Genomic DNA, 26,303 nt, shown 5'->3' with positions numbered 1-26,303 from the left:
TGGTGTGGTGCTGTTGCTCTCAGACGGTTGTGAGTGACGTCACTGTGGCGTGGTGCTGTTGCTCTCAGACTGTTGTGAGTGACGTATATGGTTCTGCGGTTCTGCAGTTGGTCGTGTCTCGAAGGACTAGCCGAGGAAGGGCTGCACTCGCCGGGGTTATGAGCGGTGATTGCCTGGATCTCACAACTCTAAAATCACATGATTTTTTTTTTTAAATATGCGCTCTCTTTATAAATAAACCACAGATTTGAGCTTTAAACAGCCACATTCTCACCTGAAAAAGTCTTAAAACTACATTTTGTGACACAATAGTACTATTTTTAATTTATGCAGGGTTTCTCATCACGTCACTTTACCACGTGACAGCAGCAAGCAGGCTCCTGATTGGTTAACGCGGCGCGAATTGACGCCAAAGTTCACATTTTTGAACTCGGGCGTCAGACGCGAATTCGCTTCAAACGCGTGAATGCACAAAAGCACCACTCGCGTGTAACGTAACGCGCGTGTCGCGCAAGACGCTCAATTCGCGTCCAATTCGCGTCCTTCGCGCCGCGCGAAACGCGCCTTCCGCGCCACGGGACCTCCAGACGCGCGTCAACGCGCCTTTCCATTGAAATCACTCGCGCCAGACGCGTTTGGTGTGAACGCAGGATAAGTGCTGGGAGCTGTCAAAATGTATAGACTCCGCCATAAAACGTTTCCCTTATATTTTTACTGATATTTTCAATGGATTTCAGTTTACGGTGACCCAAAATAGTAGCCTACTGCATAGAATGTCATATAACTGCTCACTTTTCAGGTCATTTTACTGTACAGTTTTGGAGAGAATTAATCCAATTTTAAGTCATTTAATTACATAAAATTACATTTTAGCACTTAAACCATGGCTCGACATCAGTCACAAACAGCCCAATTTAAAAGTCCAGCTCAATGAATCTTATTAAACTTACCTTTTCGGAACCGAGAGGAAGCCAGCGTGGACTTAGGCTATCAATGAAATACTGAGAGTGTGTGGTCCTTTAGGAAGTGTGTTCAGTGCGCGAGAATGACGCTGTGTGTGTGTGTGACCGATGACAGTAGAGGACATGAGCACAGGTGCATTACTCTCTGCCTTGTGCTCGTCATCACCTGCTCTCCCGGTCAACAACTAAAGGGAATGTGTTTCCTCTCATAGTGGCGTTGTCTTATCAACACAAACGCACGTTTTGAATGTGGGTGTAAGTTTAACTGTTTAGGATAGATAACGTAGACTTGACCAGAAGTACGTCAGACCAGAAGAGGAGTTTCCCCCTTTTCATTTAATAAATGTATTATTAGCCTATTATTATTATTTAATAAATATTATTATTATTATGTTTTTATGTCATTATTATGTTCAATAAATAGTAATAATAATCATAAAGGAATTAAATAATTAATGGATTAAAAAGGGATTTAAGGGAATAAATAAGAATGGTAACAGAAGTTCTGGGTCTTATGTAGCCTAGTTATGACGTAATCAATTTAAACTAGCCTAATTGAAAGTAATGTATTAATTTAAAATGTGCACACATTCAAGGCAATTGCACAACATAATGCACAATATATGTTTAAGAAATAAAAATAACATTTGGAATTAACTAAAGGCTAAAATACTATTCCCGACTACCTGAATAACTAAATCCGGGGCCTTCTTTGATTCAATCTTAATATGTCGGAATATCTATTACTGTTGGTCGCTGAACATTTGTGAACAGTTGTCTAATATTTTTGGACTGCGGTCGAACAGCGATGTAGATGTAAGCTTGCATCATTTTGACATTGACGAGTGCTGTAACTTTTAAAACTTTTTTTCATCCTAACAACAAACAGCTTTACTCATTCTACACTAAAATAATAAGAGAAGACAAATAAAATGAGAAAATATGAATTGTATTGTTTGGTTTTTTTCATTATTCATAGCACAGACAAAACCATTGGTTCTTAGCCTGGTCCTACCAGACTCTCATACATTTCATTGGTACAGAGGTTCTGGCCACTCTCCATTGACAAGCGTTTACTTCCTTGAAGGCGGGAACTCTGCTGAAGTTTAAAACTATTTGATCTGCCCAGAGCCGCTCTGGATCTGCCATAACCAATCGCTAACGTTTGGTCGTGACGTATGTCACCTCAAACTAGAGCACGACATCAACGTCATCGTTCTCAGCCACTCCCTCTGTTCGCTGACTGGACCGGTTAAAATGTGACTGGAGAAAACCAGAGAATATACCGCAATCCCAGACGGAGTACTGAAGGAAAATGAAAATTGAGCGGAAGTACGTAGGAGGGCGGAGTCAGGCTAATTGGCTCTGGCCTGCATGGGGGGCCTACATTTAATCTGTTCATCATATAAAGCGAACTTGCCTCTTCAGAAAATTTGGACTAAACCGCTCATTTCATATGGATTAGTTTTTTTGCAATCTCTATATGAACTATCATATGCAGTGCCAGTTACACTTTTGAATACGGAAGGCGGTCTGGCGTAATCTAGATATTTTTATGGATATAGTTGTTCTCCTATATCTAACACTGGAGTGAATGTCTAGCAGGGATATGTATGGGATGTTTAGGAAGACTCTTAAAGTAATCACTTTGTCACACATCTTGATTTTGCCCAGTTAGACGCGTTCCTTGGTCAACACTGATTATTGATCCTGGAACAACATTCCTGTCCGAAAATATAATCCTAACCATATCCCTACCCATGAGTTATTCTTAAAACCAGAGGGAAATGATAGGTGAATTACACTGGTTATAAACCTAACCTTCAGGCTTGATGGAAACTGGAAACTTGTCCCTCAAGTCCGATTGGTTGATTGGAATGTTGATCCAGGAACATGTTGCACTTGGTGAGATCAGGAACTGCTCACTCGCTCATCTGTTGTAAAATAGGCATGAATGGTAGTGAAATTGTTCAGTGAAATTGCAAATTGGGAGGCATTTAAATATATTAGTGAAGTGAAGTTACATGAGTTGAGTTTTAATGAGGAAATGGAGGATATAATGAGAAATTATGTAAAATATCTGGAGAAGTCACTGGAAAAAGTAAAGGAAGAAATCCGTTCGATTGTGGACAATAAGGCTTTTAAAAAGGTTATGAAGACGTATCTAATTCTTCATTGATAAAAAGAACTACTTGAGAAGTGATTGTAATTCTAAAGAAGAAGTCAGTGAAGTATGGCCAGGGTATGATCAGAAGGATGGGTGGTTTTCAAAGAAACTTTGATCTACCTGTTCTGAGTAATGGGGAAAGAATAACTGTGACTATAATGTCAAAAATGCAGAAATGTTAGCAGAGTGTTTGTTAAAGGACATGGTAACAATAACATATCAGACGAAAGGAAAATAAATAGAGAACCAAGTAGAAAGAGACATCCAAATGTTATGATGGAGAACAGGCCATCATGATGATAATGACCATCTTGATGTGGAATTTTCATTATATGAATTAAAGAAAGTTGTTGGGGGACTTAAAGGGACAGTTCACCCAAAAATGAAAATGATCCCATGATTTAGGCCTACTCACCCTCAAGTCATCCTAGGTGTATATGACTTTCTTCTTTCAGACAAATACAATCAGAGTTATATTAAAAAATGTCCTGGCTCTTCCAAGCTTTATAATGGCAGTGAATGGCAGCCCAAAATTTGAAGCTCAAAAAAGAGCATCCATCGGGAGGCAGTGGCTCAGTGGTTCATGTAGGTTGTAAAAACCGGAGGGTTGGTGGTTCAATCCCCGGTTCCTGACCAAGTGTCAAGGTGTCCATGAGCAAGACACCTAAGTAAGACCCAGTTGCTCCCAACGAGCTGGAAGGCACCTTGCATGGCTGACACCGCTGTCAGTGTGTGAATGGGTGAATGTGAGGCAATGTGTAAAGCGCTTTGGATGGCCATGGGTCTGTTGAAAGCGCTATATAAATGCAGTCCATTTACCATTTACCATCCATTATAAATGCACTCCACATGGCTCCGGGGGGTTAATAAAGGCCTACTGAAGTGAATCGAAAAATATCCATATTTAAAATATCTAGCTTCTGCCAGACTGGCTTCCGTATTCAACTGGCGTGACAATGACTTCAGATGCAGACCAATTATTTATTTAAAATATACTCAATATATTTGTGAAACTTCTATCAAAATATTTGAGAAGGGAGAATTAAATTGATCTGTTTCAAGAACCACAAATATTACTTAATTCATGTTTGCTTGCTTGTCCATTTGCAGTCGTTCACTTCAGCGATGATAAAGACCCGTTCATTTCCACAAGCGTCTAAACCTCCTCACTGTCTGTTTCAAGCGTCAGCTCGCAGAGTGTGTCCGAACCGTAAGACAATAAAATCCTTATATTTGTTTGCTTTCACTTATGAACGGGCACAGCAGATTCCGCCATAGTCGTTGCCTGGGTTACGTATGTGTGGGGCGGAGCTATTAAAATAGGGGCGTGTTTGTTTCTGTGATTTGAAATTAACATCGGTTACCAGAAAGCACTTACCCCACCTTTAATATACTAACTCTGATTGCATTTGCCTGAAAGAAGAATGGCATACACCTAGGATGACTTGGGGGTGAGTAAATCATGGGGTAAGTTTCATTTTTGGGTGAACTATCCGTTTAAGCAAACATCTCCAGGAAAGCATTAGATATTCTATACGATGATTAAAAATGTATCTGATTTGATCTTTTCAATAAAGTGTGGAGCACTGGAAAACTTCCGTCTTTGTGGAAATACTGGGTTAGAAAAGTGCTAAAATAGTGATATATTAACATGCCTAGCAGGAATGGAATGGGAAGCTAGTGCATTGATCGGGGCAGTAATCAATTATGGATGTATAATTTATGGATCTGCATCGAAATCCTTGATTAAGCAGGTCGAAACAGTTCAGGCACAATCATGAAGAATGTTGGTAACCACACAGTTGACGACGACCATTGACTTCAATGTTTTTTTTGTTTTGTTTTTCTCCATACAGTGGAAGCCATGGGTGCCATCAACCCAACATTCTTTGAAATATCATCTTTTGTGTTCAACAGAAGAAAGAAACTCAGGTTTGGACAGGTTTGGAACAACGTGAAGGTGAGTGAATGACTGGGTGTACTATCCCTGTAAAAAAAGAATTCATATGAAAGGGCATTTAAAAACACACCCAGATAATGACATACTCAAAGAGTGCTGGGAGTATGGGAATGATAACATCAATAGTTTTGGTTGTGACAGCAACTAAAGATGATTCTGGGTATTACAGAAATTATCAGTTAACAGTTAGTCCCTATATTGTAATACCAAATATACCTCCTTGGTTGCTTCCCAGGCCTCGAATACATGTTCATCTATATAAGGTTAAGAATGAAAAATCTGCTCCTAAGGAGGTTGTTGTTCAATCTCCAGCATATCCCCAATGCTCCATATACTCATAGATGGCTCAAATGATCCTCAGGAGCTGTATCTGCATTCAGAGACTCCAAGTCAGCATTCAGAAAAGGACAACCATTTGTGCATCAGTTTTTACAACAGAGCTATAGCGATTCAATGGGTGGAGGAAGTTAAGCCAATAAGGGCAGTACTTGTTCAGACTCTCTGTCAGCTTTAGTTTACTCCTGCACATGTGGGACAATAATGAAATAGTCAACAAACTGGCATAACAGGCGATGAAACATGTGGACGTTGAAATACAAAAAGATAAAGGATTTAATGAACACGTGTTACATTCTTCTCCATTCTAGTGGTCAGGAGGGAGGTAACATAAGAAAAGAAAAATGTGGAAGGAGAACTTGCCCCAGTCTCAGAGTGAAAACATTAGCCTACACAATGTTAAGGAAAAGGAAATAAGAGAAGGTTTATTTTCTTACATATATAGCTACCAAAAAAATAAGGGAATAAATATTCAGGAGAAAATAATAAACAAAACATAAGCTAACTAAGGTTCAGAGGAACCTGCACAAAAACAAAGCTGAACATCAACAACATAAACTTCCCTGAACTTCCTCTCAAAAACAGGAGAAACCGGGTCAATAGGGATAAACCCAGAGATTACCTTTTACCCTCACAATGATAAACACACATACACACACACACACACACACACACACACACACACACACACACACACACACACACACACATACGAGAGAGACAAGAGGAGTTGTTTGAGAAATTTAGAGGTTTAATCAGTTTCACTCCTCTATCAAATCTATTAAAGTCCCTGAAAAAGCAAACCTGAGATTTGTTTCTAAACACATTGTAAATGTTAGAAATGTATTGCTAAAAACACGTTAAAGAGACTGTGAACTGTGAAGTACTGAATTGTGAAGTTAGACCGTTAAACAGTTTTTCATCATTGCTGTGTTCAGGATTTTTTTAGGCGCGGCTAAACGGTGGCTCGATGACGAACTGGAGCCATTGTGCATATGGCCCCTCCCCCAACACTATCATAAATTGGTTATTTATATTGAGCCTATAGTGAATGTTTTATGAGCAGCCAGTAGGATAATCGCTCTCTTTTTAGTTATGAGAAAGAACCGTATTCATCCGCACAGGCACGCAAAGCCGAAGCGCAACCAATACGATGTTCTTCTTCCGCTTTGTTTTTTAACCGCTAGAGGGCCAAAAGTTATATAGTGCACCTTTAATTTATGTAATTTACAATAAATAATTATATAAAATAAATTAAAATGTATCGCCCAACGTGGGGCTCGAACCCACGACCCTGAGATTAAGAGTCTCATGCTCTACCGACTGAGCTAGCCGGGCTGGTTAGACCGTCAGGCAAACATCCGCCATTTTGTTGACTTTCTTCTGACATCATCAAAGAAGAGGTTCAACGGCTGAGAACTACGTGCCCGTAGTTTATCCATTAAAATTCGCGTTCAAACATAAAATATTCAGGAAAAAAAATAGATCTTAATGTTGTATAAATCCTTATTAATATTACATTTGCTACTCAATCGCACGACGTCTGCATTTTGGAAAATCTTCAGAATCTGGATTCGTCTAATTTCTTGTCATCTTTCAGAATCGAGTTGTTTGTTGCTGCAGTTTATATGAGGTTAGCCGTTTCCACTGCTACTTATATCTAAGTTAACAGCAAAGCATTTACACATTTTTGTCATGTTAGATTACCTACACTGTTTAGTATTAGCTTTAGGCTATATTGCTTAAGTAGCTATGAATGAAAAACTAACGTGATTAACTCGTGTGCAGATATAGTTTTTCATAGTTCTAAGCAGCTTGCAAATGCTATCTAGATTTTTTAATTCTCAAACCAGGACACATGCACGGGAGTATCCTTATGGGTTTTTGACCCACCCAACCTTCTCTGATGATATGAAAATGAGTAACTTCAAAAAGTTTGAACAATGGTTCTCAAACTTCCAAGGGCTCCTCAAGATTACTTAAAATAGTTAAAAGCTAAAACAAGTAAGCTATTTCTTAGTATTTGGTTCTTTTTGTTCTTCTTTTTTTTATATAAATATAGATCCTTCTAGTTATGCCTTGAAGGTCCAAAATGAGAGCAACAAATCTTTTGCAGTGTATTTATTTTAAGCCTGTGTTTCAACCCATTTCCAAGACACTCAGTACCATTTCATTGGGTTTTGAAAGTCAAATGAAATGCAAATATGTATTTTTGCATGTAGGCCCTACTAATAAAACAAACACATTTTAACACAGAAGTAGCAGGCATTGAATGTTGAAACAAGACAAGTAGAAGAGGAAAAATGTTCATTGCGGTTTTTTCTTTCTTTCAGAAAATGTCCCAATCAAAGTTGCACAAGGCAATGAGTGTCCCAACTGCAGCCAGAGGATGGACCGTCTGATGCTGTTCCCCGTCCGAAGAAATGCTGTGACCTCTTTCAGGAGGTACGTGTAGCCTGTAGACACGACACACATAAAGCCATAATTTATAGGGGCCATTCTCTCAGAAATGATCAATAAATGTCCAGGTCATATTTACCATTAAGATTTTTGGTTACACTTTATTTAAGGTGTCCGTGTTGCAGTGTAATTATACATTTAAGTCATATAGTTAATAATAATGAACTACTTGAATAGTACATACTGTAGGGTTAGTTGCATGTAATTATACTTAATAATTATACGATATTTCATTTTGATTTAAGAAAAGCATTTACAAAAAGCTTAATCCAAAATGTGTTACCTATCATTTGTCTATGTATTAGTCTGCACTGCCATCTAGTGGTCATTATACAGAGCCATCATGGCAGAATGGTATAATATGAAAACATGGTATGAACATGAAAACATTGCATATGTAATGTAGCAGCTCTTAATAATAATCATAATTGGTCAACGGTCACATCTGTTGTACAAACAGTGTTTATTGTGTTCTTTATCGTGCCTATGTTCACATTAAGTTCTTCGGTTTTGGTAGCAGTGACAACCCAGTCTCTGTGGCGCAATCGGTTAGCGCGTTCGGCTGTTAACCGAAAGGTTGGTGGTTCGAGCCCACCCAGGGACGAAAGCATCTTTTGAATCAGAAGACTTGCTGGGGATTCAATGACATTACCTAACCAAGTATAGTTGTGATTGAGCCTGTGCTTTTGTTAATAAGGTAATTTTGTTGTTGTTGTGGAAGTCTGTTAAGGTGGGGAGTCGGGGGAGTGGGGTGTGTGTGTGTGTGTGTGTGGGCGGTGGAGACAGACGGGGGTGAGGAGGTAAAGAAAAAAGAAAGGGAAAAAAAGGGGAAAGGCGAAGGGATTTCTTTTTAATGACTTTGCCCTCTAACACTAATGTTTTTGAAAGTCTACGTTTATCATAAATTATCATAAAAACATGAATTTTTATATTTTCCTATACATTTAAATGGGAGTAAAGTTGATCACAAGGTTGTCGGTTCGAATTTCACTGTTGCCAGAAATGAAAGTTGTTATTTTATGCTTTGAATTATTTATTTTTTCATTAAACAAATCAAAACTGGGCTGCGTTCAGCCCCGACAAAACGTTGCAAAACGTTTTTTAAACAGAAACGGTGGTGCGTTGAACACCCTGTTCTGATGACGCGGGAGTTGCAACTATGGCAGCTGAGAAGGCCTTTCTTTGTGTCATATTGAATGATTTTCAGAGCCTGATGAAATCGGTATAAATACGTGTTTAATACGGCAAAATACACTCGATGTTACAGTCACTGCCCTTGCCGTCCAGAATAAACATCCCCATCCCATTTAATTAACTTTTTTATCTCCTGGTAATCAATTCTTTTTAAAATCATTTTATTTCTAGTTCTTACTTTTTTAATACCTTGTATTTTCTTTCTCATTATTATGTAAAGCACTTAATTACCATTGTGTATGAAATTTGTTATATAAATAAACTTGCAATGAAGCTAAAAATATAAACAAATTTTGAACTTTGGACGTGCCCCTGATTTCCACTCAGCGATTGGACAAGGAGATAGTGGGCGGAGACAGCCGGTCCTGAGGGAAAAAAAGGGAAAAGGAAAGGAGATTTTTTATGGATTTGTCCTCCATCACTAATGTTTTTGTAAGTCTGTGTTTTATGAATATATCATTTAATTTTGAGCATTTAAATACACTTTTGTTCATATATATTCTCATGCACACACAAAAATATATGAACAAAAATGAATTAAAAGTAATCAGGTAATTAGGTTTAAAGCATGTGAATTTGTCTGCGCATCATATCTTTTATAGGAATTATTATTGAGACCAATCTGCCTCTGTAGGGGTAAATTGATGTTTTGTTTTCCGAAATGTTTACAGAGGTTTAATGCATTAAGAAGTTCAAAACACTGCGCCCAACGTGGGGCTCGAACCCTCGACCCTGAGATTAAGAGTCTCATGCTCTACCGACTGAGCTAGCCGGGCTTGCGTCCTGTGCACTTCAGCTGCCAAAAAATATACATTTTGTAACGATTATTCACATTTATACTGTTTTTGAGGGATGCTTCCTCCTTCCTTTTATTGGTGATGTATGATTGGAGACAGAGTGTATTTTAATTTCTTTATTTTAATTTTTTTTAAAAGCATCTTATATTGTAGATCATTGCCTAACAAACTATGCGACGGGAATACTTTTAGCCAACCTTGACCAAAAGTAACATTATTTCGGTAGATTTTATACTCTAAAAATACATGTTACATATGTTTTGAGGGCTTTAAAAACATCCTGGAAAAATATGATCAGGCCACATCATATTCAAAATGAAGTGAAAGTAAAACTTGAGGCGGTGTCATTAAAGTAAGGTGATTTCCAGCTGCTATCTCAAAGTTGAACAGGTCAAATATTGTTTTTAGATGTAGGTTTTCCCCCAGTTTCCCTCGATAGCTATTGTTGTTTTAATAATTTATTAATGTATGTTATTTCCCCACTGCGTGAGAGGCATTGGTGACATCTCTGTATATCACCAATAGCCTTAGAAACATGAATTAATGATTTACAAAATGAATCCGGGCCTTTATGATGGTGACAAAATGCAAGTATAAATAATTTTAATGTCCATGAAATATTAACACACACAAGGCCTTCTGTGGCTTCCACTTTGAAAAATTCAGGTTTAAAGTCCCCCTGTAGTCAATAATTTTATCGTTTAAAACGCATCGTGGCATATTTTAATGGCAAATCCTTATTTCCTGGAAAAAATTTGTATTCATACCTTAAAATATGTAACTCTACACCATTGACCATTGCTTCATTTAGTATACGCGGATCCCGCCTCCACTCACTCACACAGGCTCGTGTACAAGTCTGTGTTTCAGGATGGTAATGCGTTTATGCATCGCTCTCTCCTTCGTCAGACACATAATGGTAATTAATATGATTAGCCTTTGGCTTGACTCCATTGTCAAACAACTTCAATGTGTGGCTAATGTCACACAAACCCTGTTCCCGTTCTCCATCTCAGTCTCAGCTGCCTTCTGAACATCTGCATCCTTAGAAACGCTTTGAACATCACAGACCGTCAGTGGAGAAAGGCATATCGTAATATACATCATGTACATAATTCACCCACTATATTAGCTAAATACAGCAGATTTTTCATATCAACAGTAAAATAAACCGGGATAACTTCAGAGGCAGTTAATGAAATGCTTAAGGTCCGCCCCCCTCATGACGTGATCGGATACAAAGTAGTTTGTGACATCAGAAACACCGGCGATTTCAAACCGTGTTTTTGATCGTGTCTTTGGTTCACTGCAGCATTAAAGGGTCATGAAACCCCCTGTTTCAGCAGCCGTCAGTTCTCACCACAGTTTTGAAAAACGCTTATAAAAGTGGGCGTGGTTTAGACTGACTGACCATTTTATGACCCGTTTGCTCTGTTAATGAGCCACACTCACAGTGTGGATGAATCGCGTTTGTTTTGAAGACTCATTGGAAAGATTCTCAGCTGTGCTACAAGAAACATGTGAAAGGAAAAAAAGCTAAAAGGAGATGACTTTGCACTAACTGACTGAATGCCTTTTATTTGTGTTTTTAGGGGATTTTATGGATGTAACAAAGACAGTGAGTCAGTGTCCTCGTCTGCAATGAGTTAACACAGTCATGATAGCGTGCATGTGATCAGGTCTCTTTCTGTTTTTAAAAGTGACTGGAATAATCCTCTACATAATGATTTCACTTTATGAAACTGCAAGATTAATTTGCAAACTGTGTTTAGAGTTTGAATGGTGTTGTAGTGATTTCATGGAAAAGGTATGCAAGATTTTAGGTTATTTCTGAGGGAGGGAATCCCCCCCCCCAGAAAGTGAAAGTATGTTGCGCAGGCTATATATTCAGGTCTCGTCAGTTGGTAGATATTGTTTCAAGTTTGGACACTGTTCAAGAAAACATGGACTTTTTCTACAGCTATTTCACCTATCTGGTAAGACTACATTTTAATTGCAAACTGTTTCAGACTTCTTTGCATTAGATGCAATATGATACAAGTTTTTAAAAGTGTAATATGACAACAAAAGTCATTATGAAAAAGCTTATAATGTAATACAAGTCTATAATATGACAGTGTTTCTCAACTGGTGGGTCGCAGAGTGTGCATTTAAAGAAATAACAAACGTCAACGCATTATAGCAACGCCTCAACAGATTTTGTCAGACTTTTGAGCCGTTCGTTACTATTGTATACATTGATATGTTATAATAATCACATTTATTTAGTTTTATTGACCACGATATTATCATTGATATTTGTCTGAGAGGGGCACTTTTGATTCATTTTGAAAAAGGGCAGGGGCTCGAGCACCCAAACCACCCCCCCCCCCCCCCTGCACGTGCCTGATCATATCTGTTGTTTCCATAACCCCAAGACGCCTCTTTATTTTCACTTTGTGTTATTTTGTATATTTTTTTAAATGACTGTGGTGGCTCATACCAAATTACCTACTTTATTAACAAAAAACTAGTTTGGGATTGGTAGGAATCCTTTAAATGTATGTTTATGTTAAGTAAAGTAGGATTGGTTTTGTGTGTCTGTGTAAACCATTTTTGTGAAATAAAATTTAAAAAAAATATTATTCTTATTGGTGAATTGTATACCAGTTGAAAACCACTGTAAGTAAATTCAAAGTTATGTAAGATTTTAGGTTATTTTTGAGGGAAACCCCCACAAAGTGAAAGTAGCTATAGGTTGCGCAGGCTATATATAAGCCTATTCAGGTTTTGTCAGTCGTGATATTGTTTCAAGTGTGGACACTGTTCAAGAAAACATGGACTCAATCTACAGCTATTTCCCCAATCTGGTAAGGCTACATTTTAATTGCAAACTGTTTCAGACTTCTTTGCATTAGATGCAATATGATACAAGTTTTTAAAAGTTTAATATGACAACAAATGTCATTATGAAAAAGCTTATAATGTAATATAAGTCTATAATATGACAGTGTTTCTCAACTGGTGGGTCGCAGAGTGTGCATTTAAAGAATTAACAAACGTATTCTTTTCTGATGATGAAATACTTTTATTTTGATCGACGATGAGGTTTAAAGGGATAGTTCACCCAAAAATGTAAATTCTGTCATTTACTGACTCGCATGTTGTTCCAAACCTGGACAAATGAAGATATTTTGAAGATTGTTTTTAACCAAACAGTTGTGGGGCATCGTCGACTACATGGTATTTTTTCCTTGCATGGAAGTCAATGTAACCAAACAGTTGACGGTAGCCGCACATTGTTCTTTTTTTTTTTCAGCCGAACAATACAATTTTGCACTTTCATTTTTCGGTGAACTATCCCTTTAAGTAAAAAGTGCCTGATTCTGATTAAATCAGATCTGATTAAATATCTGATATAGCCTAAATGAGATGATGTCAGGCTATATATCTGTGTCAAGTTATTTTATCAACTTATTACAAATTAAAGTGTCTCACCTCAGAAAAACGAACTTTCCTGTCCCGTCAGCCGTGGCGCGCGCTCTTCAACTGCACGCGCATAGCGGCGACGCGCACTGTAGCTATGTCACTTCATTATAAACAAAGCGCAAAATTACAACGAAATTACAACGTCTTGTTTATGTTGTCAGATAGTAAGTCGTGATATTACTTAAGTGCTACTTCGTGTGTTAGCTGGGAAGGATTTGCGTGCAGATCTGCTGTTCATCGGGAGCAGTTTCCATATGTTTCAAGTTCATCATGTAGTGTTGTGTATCATATCTGTTGTTTCCATAAACGCCACTTAATTTTCACTTCGTGTTATTTTGTATATTTTTTAAATGACTGTGGTGGCTCATACCAAATTACCTACTTTATTAACAAAAAACTAGTTTGGGATTGGTAGGTATCCTTTAAATGTATGTTTATGTTAAGTAAAGTAAGATTGGTATTGTGAGTGTAAACCATTTTTGTGAAATACAATTTAAAAAATATATTATTCTTATTGGCAAATTGTATACCAGTTGAGAACCACTGTAATATGACAATAAAAGTCGTTATTATTTAAAGTTTTTTTTTTGTTTTTTTTCACAAATTGATTTACTGAAAAATTATAAGAGTAGACTAGAAGAAAAAAAAAACACTTTTCATTCAAATATTACTCTTAAATAACATTTGATATGTAATATGCTTTGAAGTTGGAGAAGATCCGCATCTGGTGGGGAAGCAGCAGTTCAACACCTGCCAATCAGAATCAGACGGAGCCATCGGAGAGTTCAGACAAACGTACGGTGCACATCTAGTCCACACACTTATAGCTTATCAGTTATATGATTAATGTATATGTTTATATGTGTCTGTACATAACACCATACCAGTCAAACATTTGGACACATTGGACTGAATTTGTTTTTTATTATCTTAACTGTTTGATCTAAATGCTTTTGCTTAAATTCTAGAAATGAATTTGAGTTGTGCATATATTTTAATAATTAAAAAAACATGTAAGATAATTTATATAATTCTCATTCTTCCACTGGTGTTATTTTATAGACTGCAGCCATTTCAGTTAATTAGATCCTCACACAGTGCAGTATTAAAGTTGACATGAAATCATAATTTCACTATTTTTAATATACATCCATGGTCTTATTGTGCACAATTCATCAGTTTTATATTATTCAAAATAAAATAGTGTTGTCCTTATAATTTTAAATTAAAAAATTGCTTTTTCAGATGACATCCCAGTCACAAAACCTACTGAAATGCCGGTGTCGGCGGTCCAGGAGGGGAGCGGTCCTGCACAGCCCACCGTAAACTCACATTCAGGTCGGTCTGCAGTTCCCAATAGAGGAAATCAAGACTCAACTGAGTTTCTCTTAGCGATATGTCCCGTTACGCATTACGAATGCCATGTTTTGTTGACTTGAGGTTTTTTAGGCCTTGTTTACACCTGGTATTAAGATGCGTTTTGGTGGATCGGATCACCAGTAGACGAGGGAGACATTCCCGTTTACAGCTGGTGTTTTAATCCGTCTCTTTTGTCCACTTTCAACCACTTCTGTCCTGATTTCATCCAGGGGAGGGTCTATGGGTGGGTAAATGTATGGGATTTTTCAGATCTTTCGATCTAATGGACTTCTAAGCTTGTGTAATTTACATATGAACACGACCGGAGATGACGGAAAAACACTCGGAGAGCATCAGCTTTAGTTTCTGCTCTGACAGACTCAAGACCAGCCGAACGCTGTGAGTGTGTGTTAGAAACCAGGAATGGAGAAAACGTTGAGCTTGGGACGTTTTTCATCTTCAAACCAAACTTGGGTCTCAAGCCGACAAAGTTTAAATCCCATCTGGCTAGCGTGCATCCCATAATGTTTGCGCATTAGGTCAGTAGAGAAGAGTAGGTGTCTTTTGTGGCTGTTTGAACACATTAGCGTTTATACTACGAAAGTAATCCAGTTTAATGTGTTTTCAACCTCTGGAAGTGGCCCAAAGTGGACACGCTCAAAATGTTTCAGACCCGTTTACACCTGTAATTTAGTGTCGTCCACTTGTGATCCGATCGAACGCATCTTAATACAGGGCCTTCAAACCTGTTGAACTGAACTCTGATTTAATGTGCACAGGGGCCTTTTGTGATCTTGTTTTATTTCATTTCAGTTCCTCCACAGAACCCGTCGCAGTACTACCCAAACTCCCACACTGACCCTGATGAAATTGCAAACCTGGATAAGATCAACATCATTGTAAAGTGTGCTGGAAAGACCATGGAAGTGAACATGTTTCCACTGGAAAGCATCTCTGTCTTACTAAAGGAGGCCTGTGAATGCGCAGGGAAGAAACCAGAGAAAATGTCTCTGGTTTATGAAGGTAAACACAGCATTCATAAATGGTTCTTGAGGTTGATCTGATGCAGACCTTGTCATGATTAATGAAACATATTTTTATGTCTTTTATGTCTTGCCTTTAGTTTGATGAGTGAGCCTGCAAATCCGTAATTGCTAACATTATTTATTTTCAGGAGAACGTCTGGATGTGAACAAGACAGTGGGTCATTATGGGCTACGAGGAGGAACCACAGTGAACTTGATTCATGCTTAAATCATGCCTGGAATATGCATCAGGAACACACTACACTACATACGTTATTTAAGCTCAACCATCGTATTTTTGTTATTGTGTCATTGTAATGTATTATTGTAAGTATTGCATTGTATATATTGTATATTCTCTATGCTGTAAAAAATAGAAATGCTCATGTGTGCACTGTTACCTCAGCAATGTTATTTTAATAACAAATTTAGATTTTGTTATTATGAAAAACACTATATAAATTAAACTGACTTCATTCTGATCCACGTAAATGAGTTCATTCAGACACAGTTTGCTTTTACATGGGAAGCTTCATGGCTGAGAACAGATATTGATTATTATACAGGGATCCAGGGACATTGCCTGGCAGAAACGTTTGAAAATATAAACGCAGAATGGACATGTAATATTTTTAGTGATGATCTAGTAGTGGCATCTTAATAAACCACAGTTTACACCACAATAGTGCTGTTGAAAATACACTGTTGAATTGTTTGAAAATGTGTTGAGTTAAGTGGACTTCAGTATTGATTCTAGCAAGGGCTGACTAGCGCAGGCCAATAGTGTTCAAGTGCTGGGGTTTGTGTAAAAATGATGACCCATCATGCCAAACACTAGCAAAGTCACACAAAATGAATAAAAGACAAAATAATGATTCACTTCACGCTACTGGTGTAATATGGAAGCTTGTTCTCACAGAATAAAAAAGTTAATTAAGACTTTCTATCCCACAATTCTTACTTTTTTCTTTATATCTCGCAATTCTGAAAAAAAGTCGTAATTGCAAGATATACATTCCCATTTTTTCCCTCATAATTGTAAGTTATAAAGTCCGAGTTGGTAAAAAAAAAGGCCCACTGAAGTAAACCAACAATCAGTAAATTATTAATTTTGGTGAACTGACTCGGTACGAATTACTGGTATGTATAAAAATCCCCAGGGCTAAAGTCACTACTCAGGCGCTGTAAACACTTCTCAGGCGCTATTTATAAAGGGGTTTGCGTGATTAATAATTAGTGTTGCCACAGTTACTTTGAAAAAGTAATCTGATTACTGATTACTCCTTTAAAAAGTAACTAAGTTAGATTACAAGTTACTTTATTAGTTACATTCAGCAGTTGCCGACAACACGCCTGCCGCCTCAGCATAAAAATGACAACTGTTTTTGCCAACACTCACTTTATTGGAAGTGCATTTTTAACAGTAATGTTCAAAATTATATCTCCTGACATTTTAAGTTGAAATTAAAAAATATTTCCTGAAAAAAAAAACATGTTTTAATAAAAAATGTAATAAAGACAGTCTTTCTTGACTTCACTTAACATAAATACTCTCCCCGAGACGCAAGAAGAAAGCAAAAATATATATTTTTACTAAGGAAAATGACAAAAATAGTAACTCACAGTGACTTCGATAAGTTACTTTAATCTGATTACTGGTTTGGAAATAGTAACGCGTTCGATTACTCGTTACTGTAAAAAAGTAGTCAGATTAGAGTAACGCGTGACTGGCATCACTTATATAATCAGTATCTAACCTGACGAAAAGATATCTATTCAGTGTTATTCACAATATTATCTGCGACAGTATTGAGAAGGTTTGTAATGATACGGTTGTCATTAACTTTTAAATGCATCATTAGGCCTATGCAAATTGCAAACACAAGAGAGGAGTCTCCGCATGACTGGCAAATCAACGTGTTAATACATTTCTTTCTGAAACGGGTAGGAAATTAAATTGAATTGAATGTGGGATATTTTAACTTTGACAAGATGATTGACAGGGCAGTTTAAACGGCGACAGTATGCATGTAACAAGCTAGCAGTCCGTTAAAGATAGTGTTGTAGTCAAGACCACCTAAACCGAGACCAAGACCAGCGTGTGCCGAGACCAAGACAAGACCAAGACAGGGCGAGACCGAGTCAAGACCAGACCAGCACTCCTTAAATTCATCTAAAAGATCCATATACTGTCTGAGAAATGACTTGTATTTAATGAATAAATACAATTAGAATAGTAAGACACTATAGCGCTGTTACCAGTCAAATCACTAACAATAAAATTCATGGCACAAAAGTTGCATCTGAATTTGTACAATTAGGCCTACACCTGCATAAATAATGTTCAGATTAATGTAACATTAAAACATCAACATTATCCTTTATTCAACCGATTTGTTCAAAGCAGCTGATTCATTTAATAACGAAACGTTGCCGAGTTAGCAAAGTCACAGTTTAAAATGTCATTTAATATTAACTTCTTGTTTATTGAACGTTTGTATAAATCAATATAATTGTATACTTATATTCATGAAAACAGCTTAAATAACAAAAACTAAGACTTTATTAAAGGGTTAGTTCACCCAAAAATGAAAATTCTGTCATTAATTACTTACCCTTTAGTACAAGGTACTAAAGACGTCGTTACAAAGTCCATCTCACTACAGTGGTTCTACAATAACTTTATGAAGCAACGAGAACAGTTTTTGTGCGCAAAAAAAAACCTAAATAACGACTTATATAGTGATGACGATTTCAAAACACGGCATCATGAAGCTTCGAAGCGTTATGAATCAGTGAGTCGAATGAGCAGTTTGGATCGCCAAATTTCAGCAGTTTGGCGGTTTGACACACGATCCGAATCATGATCCGAATCAGCAGCGTCACTGTGGCGTCGTGAACGCGGATTCAAACAAAGCCGGAAGAGAAGACAATGCTTAATAAAGTCTTAGTTTTTGTTATTTTTGGACCAAAATGTATTGTCGACGCTTCAAAAGAGTCTAACTAGCTAAATAATGTCACATATGGACTACTTTGATGATGTTTTCATTACCTTTCTGGACGTGGACAGCAAAGTGTGCATATTATATATGTATATATATATATAATACAAATCTCAGAATTTTGTGGCCATTTAATCTGGGGCATTTTTGAGACAATGCTGCATTGATTTTGAACCCGGCACAGTAACAAAAAAAATCACATTACAAAGAAGTTATTGATTGCATTTTAAGCTGTAAGTTTTACATCAAATCACATTAGGCCTAATGATGTTAAATCAGACAATGCACCGGCAATTTAGTGATATCCTTGTAGTTGTGGTCTTTACTGGTCCTCTAAGTCCGAGACCAAGACAAGACCAAGAGCGGTCTCGAGTAGCTACTACAAGTATGCCTAGTATGACCCAGCTGAAGCCGGTTCAGCTGGGTTTCATTGGGGTTGGAGCTACACTCTGCAGGACAGTGGCCCTCCAGGAGCAGGATTGGACACCCCTGTGCTACACACTCAAAAGTATGTACTTTTTCTTCACAAAAACAGTACTTTTAGAGCATATTGGGAGGCAGCAAATGTTGTAGCGCAGCAGCAGAAACCACGTGATTAATGCGGAAGTTGCGCCTATTTTACACTATTAAGTGTGTGTGTGAAGTCGAGCAGTTGCTCCGCTCGCAGACCAGCGCTCGGGTTGGTTCCGACAGGAGGTTCGGGTCTCTTTCGGCTTCACGGTTCCGTTTCATTTCTGTAGCAGCCTGGGAGGTTCAACGCGAGACTGTAGACTGTGATCTACCACGGTAGAAGACAATTGTCAGTGAGAACAGGTGAGTGTTTCGAGCCGTTTGCTTTTAAATGACCGACGTTGCATAAGTTTGTGCACGACTATGAGAAGAGGACTCGAGAAGATCCGTGCATCGTGTCCGTCTCTTTCCATCAGTTCCGCGTTAAACGCGTGAGAAGTCGGCATTTCATTATTTAACAGTCTGTGGAGAGTCCAAAACCCCATAGAACAGTCTGCAGGCATTGCTTTCTCAACACCAGGCAGGATCTGAAAGCTCCTTCAAGCTCTTTTCTAATGCAACTGACTGAAGGAGCTCGATGCATTTGAAATGATAGTATTTGCATTAGACAACATTTAAATTCAGGTTAAGGCTCGTGCTTCTCCAAGTGTTTCGCCTCAGGAAAATCACAGTGTATAATTAGCGAAGAATGCATGACAGCAAGCCACAGCAGATTCTCCTGGGATTTCTGTGTTTTTTCCAGATGGCTTTCAGGATTAAGATGCATGCTGCATATGTTTTGATTCTAAAACGGTTATGGCATGAGCATATAAATTTCCTTGCTAAAGCAATCCATACGAGACATTGACCCAGTTTTCCCCTCTCTGTGCCATGCTACACAGACTGGAACTGGTTTATATCTGTTGCATCACTTGTGTTGACACTTCAGCCAAAGTGTGTGATGTGGAGATGGAGGGAAATCTGAGGCTTGATATTGGATTGCATGTGCAGTTTGTATTATTTCTGCACTTCTCATTCTGAATGTATTAAGTCATTTGTGAGCATGGGACAGAGAAGGAGACAGAATAATTTATTAAGGGGCGCACCCAACCCCAGCTGCATGCACCCGTAGTTTCAGCAGGATATTTTTCCCAACTGTCCTGCCCTTTCCAAGTCCTCACATCTTAAACTTGTTAGATCTATTATAATATATAATATTAAAGTAAAAGGACTGCGTGAGAAAAGGATAGCAGGTGTATTTGAGGACTTTGGAATTATCAACCACACCCTTTGAAAAGTATAATTTAGTGATTTCCAAATGCAATAATTGTTGCTGCATTGGGTGGACAAAAATTATTTATTGCATTTTGTGCACATTGTGCAAAAAAACAAGTTAATGCATTTATTGCATAAAAATGGTTATTACATTTGGTGCACAAAAATTGTAAGAACATTTACTGCACACAAAATAATTATAGTATTTGGTGCAGATTGTTATTGTATAGGTGCATAAAAATAATTAGTTATTGCATTTACTGCACAAAATCAAAATTAGTTATTGCATTTGGTGCATACATTTTTTTATTGCATTTGGTGCACAAAACATGTTTATTGCTTTTGGTACATACAAATGTTTATTGCACTTGGTGCATAAAATTTTTTTTATTGCATTTGGTGCATGAAAGGGGTTATTGCATTTGGTGCATAAAAATGTGTTATTGCATTTGGTACATAAAAATGTGTTATTGCATTTGGTACATAAAACATTTGTTATTGCATTTGGTGCATACACATGTTTATTGCATTTGGTGCATAAAAAAATGGTTATTGCATTTGGTGCATAAAAAATGTGTTATTGCATTTGGTACATACAAAATGTGTTTTTTGCATTTGGTGCATAAAAAAATATTTACTGCATTTGGTTCATGATTTTTTTTTTTTTTTTATTGCATTTAGTGCAAAAATAGTTATTGCATTTGGTGCACACACTTCACCTAAGGGTGTCAGGGCTCCAGAACTAACACAGTGGCCCCCAACTGAAAATTTTAGGGGCACAACCAGAAAATGTAGGGGTGCACACCGTAAATGGAGGAAAATTTATCATAAGGTTAATTTAATCTTAAAATTATTATTGTTTTGCATTTGGTAAGTGCAGTTACTAATAATAGTACATGTTTGTTTATTGGAAATTTAACGGTGAAGTCCTGAGCTTGAATTGTTATGCAGAAAAAATGAACTTTTATTAACAACAGTAATGTGCAAAAAACACATTTTTATAAGGAAAATTGTAATATTCCAATCTTATAAAATTTACTATTGTTCTTCTATACTATATATCATACTGAACTAAAAGGAGCACTCTTTACTTGTTTTCTGTGTAATCCAGTCACAATTTGAAAAAAAAAGTTTTAGTTTTTTATGAGACTTTGTGACTTCCTACTTTTTTGCATATATTAAGGAGTGGAAATGTCGGTAACGCTTTAGAATAATGGTCATTAGTTAACATTAGTTAACTACATTAGTTAACATGACTGATATAATTACATAACTAATAATGAACGGGACTTATAAAGCATTTATGTGTCTTTGTTGATGCTAATTTCAGCATTTACTAATACATTATTAAAATCTTGTTAACATTAGTGAATGCACTGTGAACTAACATGAACAAACCATGAACAGCTGGATTTATATTAACTAACGTTAACAAAGATGAACAAATACAGTAACAAATGGTTAGCCATGGCCCATGCTTAGTTCATGTTAGTTAATACATTAACTAATGTCAACTAATGACCATTATTCTAAAGTGTTACCGAAAGGTCTAATAAGTCAAATAAGTGCTCCTATGTCACCACCTACTGGTTATAGTGGGGTTTTTTTTTTATGTTTTAGCCATAAAGTTGCCAGCACCTTTAAACTTTCATTTTTACAAATCATCACACTAAAAATAATATTAAAATTGGATAATATTTCCCACTAGGTCTCGCAGTAGCAATGTTATTAATACTGTGGTGAATTCAAATGCGTTCTCACTGGATCTCCAGCGCTGTTTAGTAAGGGTGTCCCGTGATCGAGATCGGCCCGTGTATGAGCTTGCGCTGCGATGTCTATTATTGCTCTGAGCTGATAAACGGTCCGCGCAGCACAGCTCAAACGAGTATCGCGGTTCCGTTCCACTTTCGTTTAGTTTGCCATCCAATGTTTCTTTAAAGGTCTCATGGCATGGCATTTTTTCTATTATTTTATAATGTTTCCTGAGGTGTACTTATATTGTTAGTATGATTTTTACATCATAAAATGTCATAATTTAGAAATAAAAGGCATTTTTTTTAATACTGATGTTTGCCCTGTGGCTGAATGCCCTGTTTCAAGAGGCGTGTCTGCTGTGAGACTTCAGTAAAAACGCCCACTGTTGTGATTGGCTGACATCTTTGCATTTGAAATGAGCGGAGGGGGCGTGGTTTAACGAGGTCTACGACGCACGAGCTGCTGCCAGAGAGACGAATGGACCGGAGTTCACTTCTCATCAGTTCTCAGCATGTCTCAGTTCAGTGAACTGTTGTAGTTACTAGAATATACTTCAGGTTATTAGTTTATTTCTAGTCGGAGGGGCTGTCACTCATGTCAGAAAGTTAGTAACTTTAGTAAATTATGGATCAGCGCTGACTCGAGACGCGAACCGTTTAGAACGATTCAGTCCGATTTGGTGAACTGGTTCGGTTCACTAAAAAGAACCGATTCAAATGAATGATTCATTCGCGAACCGGACATCACGGAGACGGAGCGATTGCTAACAAAGATATTTATTAGGGGTGTAACGATTCGTTTTAACAACGATACGATTCAAATCACGATTTGAGGTTGTCGATACGATTCAAGGACGATATTGGTTCATTTAGAACGATACGATCCGAAACGATTCAGTGACTTGAAATCGATTCAGTAACTTTTTAGCCAAAAATCGTGACTGAAATAAATATCTGGATACTGGTCAGTGCAGGTGAGGTTTCCTAAGATTCCTGTTGTTTCTTGTAAGGGAATCTGGTATATCAATTAATTATGGATATAAACAAACAAGTAAACAACAATTAATGGCAAATGCATTCAAATTTTATTTGAATAAAGTGCAACCAACAGTTTAGGTTGAATTAACAGGAAGTTAACCTTTTCTGCTCTCATTTTCAATATTCAATACATTTTCAGTAAAAGCACAGTAAGTGCAACCAACATTTCAACAGTAGGTTAACCTGCTACTTCTGCTTTTGTTTTCCAACATAAAAATATTACAATATTAATATCAAAAATAAAGTGCAACTAACTTCTCTTCAGGTTTAATTAATAGTAGGTTTACCTGCTACTTTTGCTGTTGTTTTTCAACATTAAAACAATACAAATACAATATTAATATCAAAAATAAAGTGCAACTAACTTCTCTTCAGATTTAATTAATAGTAGGTTTACCTGCTACTTTTGCTGTTGTTTTTCAACATTAAAATAATACAAATACAATATTAATATCAAAAATATTCAGGTTGAATAAACTGGCTGAACCTGCTACTACTCTCAGTTTAATAAACAAACAGCATTTAACAAAAGATAAAATGTAACCAACTACTCTTCAATGACTCTACAGATTTCTTTTTCAAAAATATCACCATGATCTGACCTCAGAACACTTCTCTGTGCGTTCACTATGTCGCCAGCTGTACTAAAAACTCGCTCTGCTGGCACACTGGTCCCAGGAATGCACAGGTAACAAGCAAGGGTTGAAAGTACAGGTAGCTCTTTCTCTTGGTGGCTTGATAATTTCTCGCTCGTTGGCTTCTCCTCTGCCATGCGCCATGCTAGGTTTTGTTTTCTCAAGCCCCGTTCACACCGCCAGCGACACGCAGCGACAAAGCGCTGCTGCTGGTGCGTTGCGATGATGTCACAGATAGGCAGACTGAATCGAGTAACGTTTAACGCCTCTATCATTAAAAGTGCTAAGAAAAAACATCCATATAAAGTCTGACGTGCTTAAATCCAATACGTTATTTCCTATGATCGATACAATCGATTGATTACCTTTTAAAACGATGTTAGATCGATATATGTCGTCCGGAAGGCCAACTTGCCGAGCACAGATCGATTTAGTTAGATCATAGGAAAATAAATCGATACATCGATGTAGTAGATGAATCGTTACACCCCTAATATTTATAGTAACTACTGAGTTGTGAGAGCGCTGTCTGTCAGCGCGAGTTTATTGTGTTTGTATTTGAGAGTTCTGAATAAACACGAGTCCCAGTCACACCGAGTCCGTCTTCATCATTATTACCAACTTTGTAACACATGCAATGTACCATTACAGCGAGATGAACGAGTTACGAGTAAGTGTTGATTATAGCATTATTTTTAGATATGTTCCTATCATATGAAAAGCGTCAGTGACGCGCATTGAGTACACAGCGCAAACAAAGACACAACAGCAGTAATCGAATGTAATCCAGTTTATTGTGGGCTAGGCTGGCAAGCGGATATGCTCACGCTTACCCCCCTTCTGCTTAATCCCGCGCCTCCGCTGTGGGCCAGATGCAGAAACGACTGTATGCACATTGTAGAACAGATAGACGCGACGAGGACGCACAAAAACACTGACTCACAAGATAGAAAACACCATTCTGTCTGGAGAGAGAGAAGCCGCAGTGTGTGCACGAATAATAAATAATTAGCTACACATAAGAAATCACAGATCAGAAGGAACTGAAAAAAGACTTCTGTTTTCATTTGTACATCCAAACACTGAGAAACTGCCAGCGTTCACTCGTTCACAAGCAATGATCTCTCGAGCGTTTGCATGGGCCAGATTCTCTGGGCGGAGGAAAGGGAGGAAACCGTTCCTGCTTGGACGTCAAACCAGGAGACTTCAGGATTGGCTCGTCTGGCCTGTCATTTTCTCAAAGGCAGAGAAAGACAGCCAGAACTCGGTTTTACACCGAGCAACATTTCTATCCTCTTGGGGACAATATTCAGGCTAGGGGAACTCATATTAATTTTGAAAAACCTCATAAAATGAAAATGTCATGCCATGAGACCTTTTAAGCAAAATAAATATAGAAAAATGATTGTTGTCTACCCTCTACCTTCAGCAGTTTCTCCGTTCTATTGAGTGTTTTGTTGAATTGAGAATAGCAATGAGAATGATGTCCCTGTGCTGAATGTCTGCTGTGGTTATGATGATCTGAGCTCTCTGCCACTTAATTACGTCATCAAGCTTTCTTCTCTCTGATGTGCATTTAACATCTTGACAACCTGGTTCTTGCAGTATGTCTTTGATTTGTCAGTAAAGTGGATAGGCTTTAGTGAACAATATTAGACGGGTTTAAATCGCTCTCTCTTTCTCTCTCTCTCTCTCTCTCTCTCTCTCTCCTGCAGATTAGACTTGTGAGTTTTTCAGCTCCCCTGTGAACTAGAAAGTTTCTCCATATTCGCTCATCCTAGTCACAGTGCTTTTCTAATGAGTCGCAGAAAGATGAGATCCGATAAAGGCACATTCATCTCCCAGAGGAATAAGGGTGGAAAGACAAAGACGGAAACTTAAAAAACGCTGACTGTTCAAACAGCATCTGGAGGTTGGAAGGCATCAAGCATAACACAATTTTTAAAGAGGTTGAGTGAGAAAAAAACTGACTTTGCAGATTCAGACGGGATTAAAATAGCAAAGTATGTTTGATGAAACACAAATTTCTCTAATGCCTGGTTCAGACTTCACAATTTTAGCCCGATTTTGGCACGATCTGTTTGTTGACAATGGGTGTTGTGACGCAAGAATCGATCATCGTGACAGAAAGACTAGCATGTTAAAAATGTTTTGCACACAACAGGTTCCGTCACATCTGTGACAATGACCAATAGGAGCACAGAAGCTCTTCTGTACACAGCTTTCAAACTAGTGATGTGACGGTGAGGACATTTTCCAACCAGTTTATCGTCGTGTGACAACACCGGTAATACGGTAATAGGTTTCCATCCACCTATTTTTATGCGCATAATTTTTTTAAAACTTGTGCGCTCGTTTGAGTCAGATAAATTTTCTATCCGA

General features: G+C 37.6%; 3 protein-coding genes across 5 annotated transcripts in view; 2 read left to right on the top strand and 1 right to left on the bottom strand.

Annotated features, from left to right (window-relative positions):
• Positions 1-1,132, bottom strand: part of LOC307143140 (3'-5' exoribonuclease HELZ2) — a 51,396-nt gene extending 50,264 nt beyond the window's left edge. The window contains exon 1 of the mRNA XM_079844444.1: positions 951-1,132. The gene's annotated coding sequence lies outside the window, so the exon portion shown is untranslated. The remainder of the gene's footprint in view (positions 1-950) is intronic.
• Positions 1,133-11,319: 10,187 nt separating this feature from the next.
• On the top strand, positions 11,320-17,252 carry LOC307141416 (uncharacterized protein). Of its 3 annotated transcripts, none has more exons than XM_079841605.1 (5): positions 11,320-11,852; positions 14,052-14,139; positions 14,590-14,682; positions 15,517-15,726; positions 15,878-17,252. In XM_079841605.1, exons 1-5 carry the CDS (start codon positions 11,820-11,822, stop codon positions 15,955-15,957), a joined length of 504 nt encoding a protein of 167 aa, XP_079697731.1. In that variant the 5' UTR covers positions 11,320-11,819; the 3' UTR covers positions 15,958-17,252. The 3 variants fall into 3 exon arrangements, with proteins under 3 accessions (XP_079697731.1, XP_079697732.1, XP_079697733.1); XM_079841606.1 differs by having other exon boundaries at positions 11,321-12,725; positions 15,878-17,227; XM_079841607.1 differs by lacking the exon at positions 14,052-14,139 and having other exon boundaries at positions 11,321-11,852; positions 15,878-16,663.
• Positions 17,253-19,352: 2,100 nt separating this feature from the next.
• The window catches only part of adisspb (adipose secreted signaling protein b), a 39,204-nt gene continuing 32,253 nt past the window's right edge, over positions 19,353-26,303 (top strand). The window contains 1 exon segment of the mRNA XM_079811121.1: positions 19,353-19,543. The gene's annotated coding sequence lies outside the window, so the exon portion shown is untranslated.

The sequence above is a fragment of the Gobio gobio genome, assembly GCF_949357685.1.
Source record: "Gobio gobio genome assembly, chromosome: 2".
Taxonomy (NCBI): Eukaryota; Metazoa; Chordata; class Actinopteri; order Cypriniformes; family Gobionidae; genus Gobio; species Gobio gobio.
This window is presented reverse-complemented; position numbering and strand designations above follow the sequence as displayed.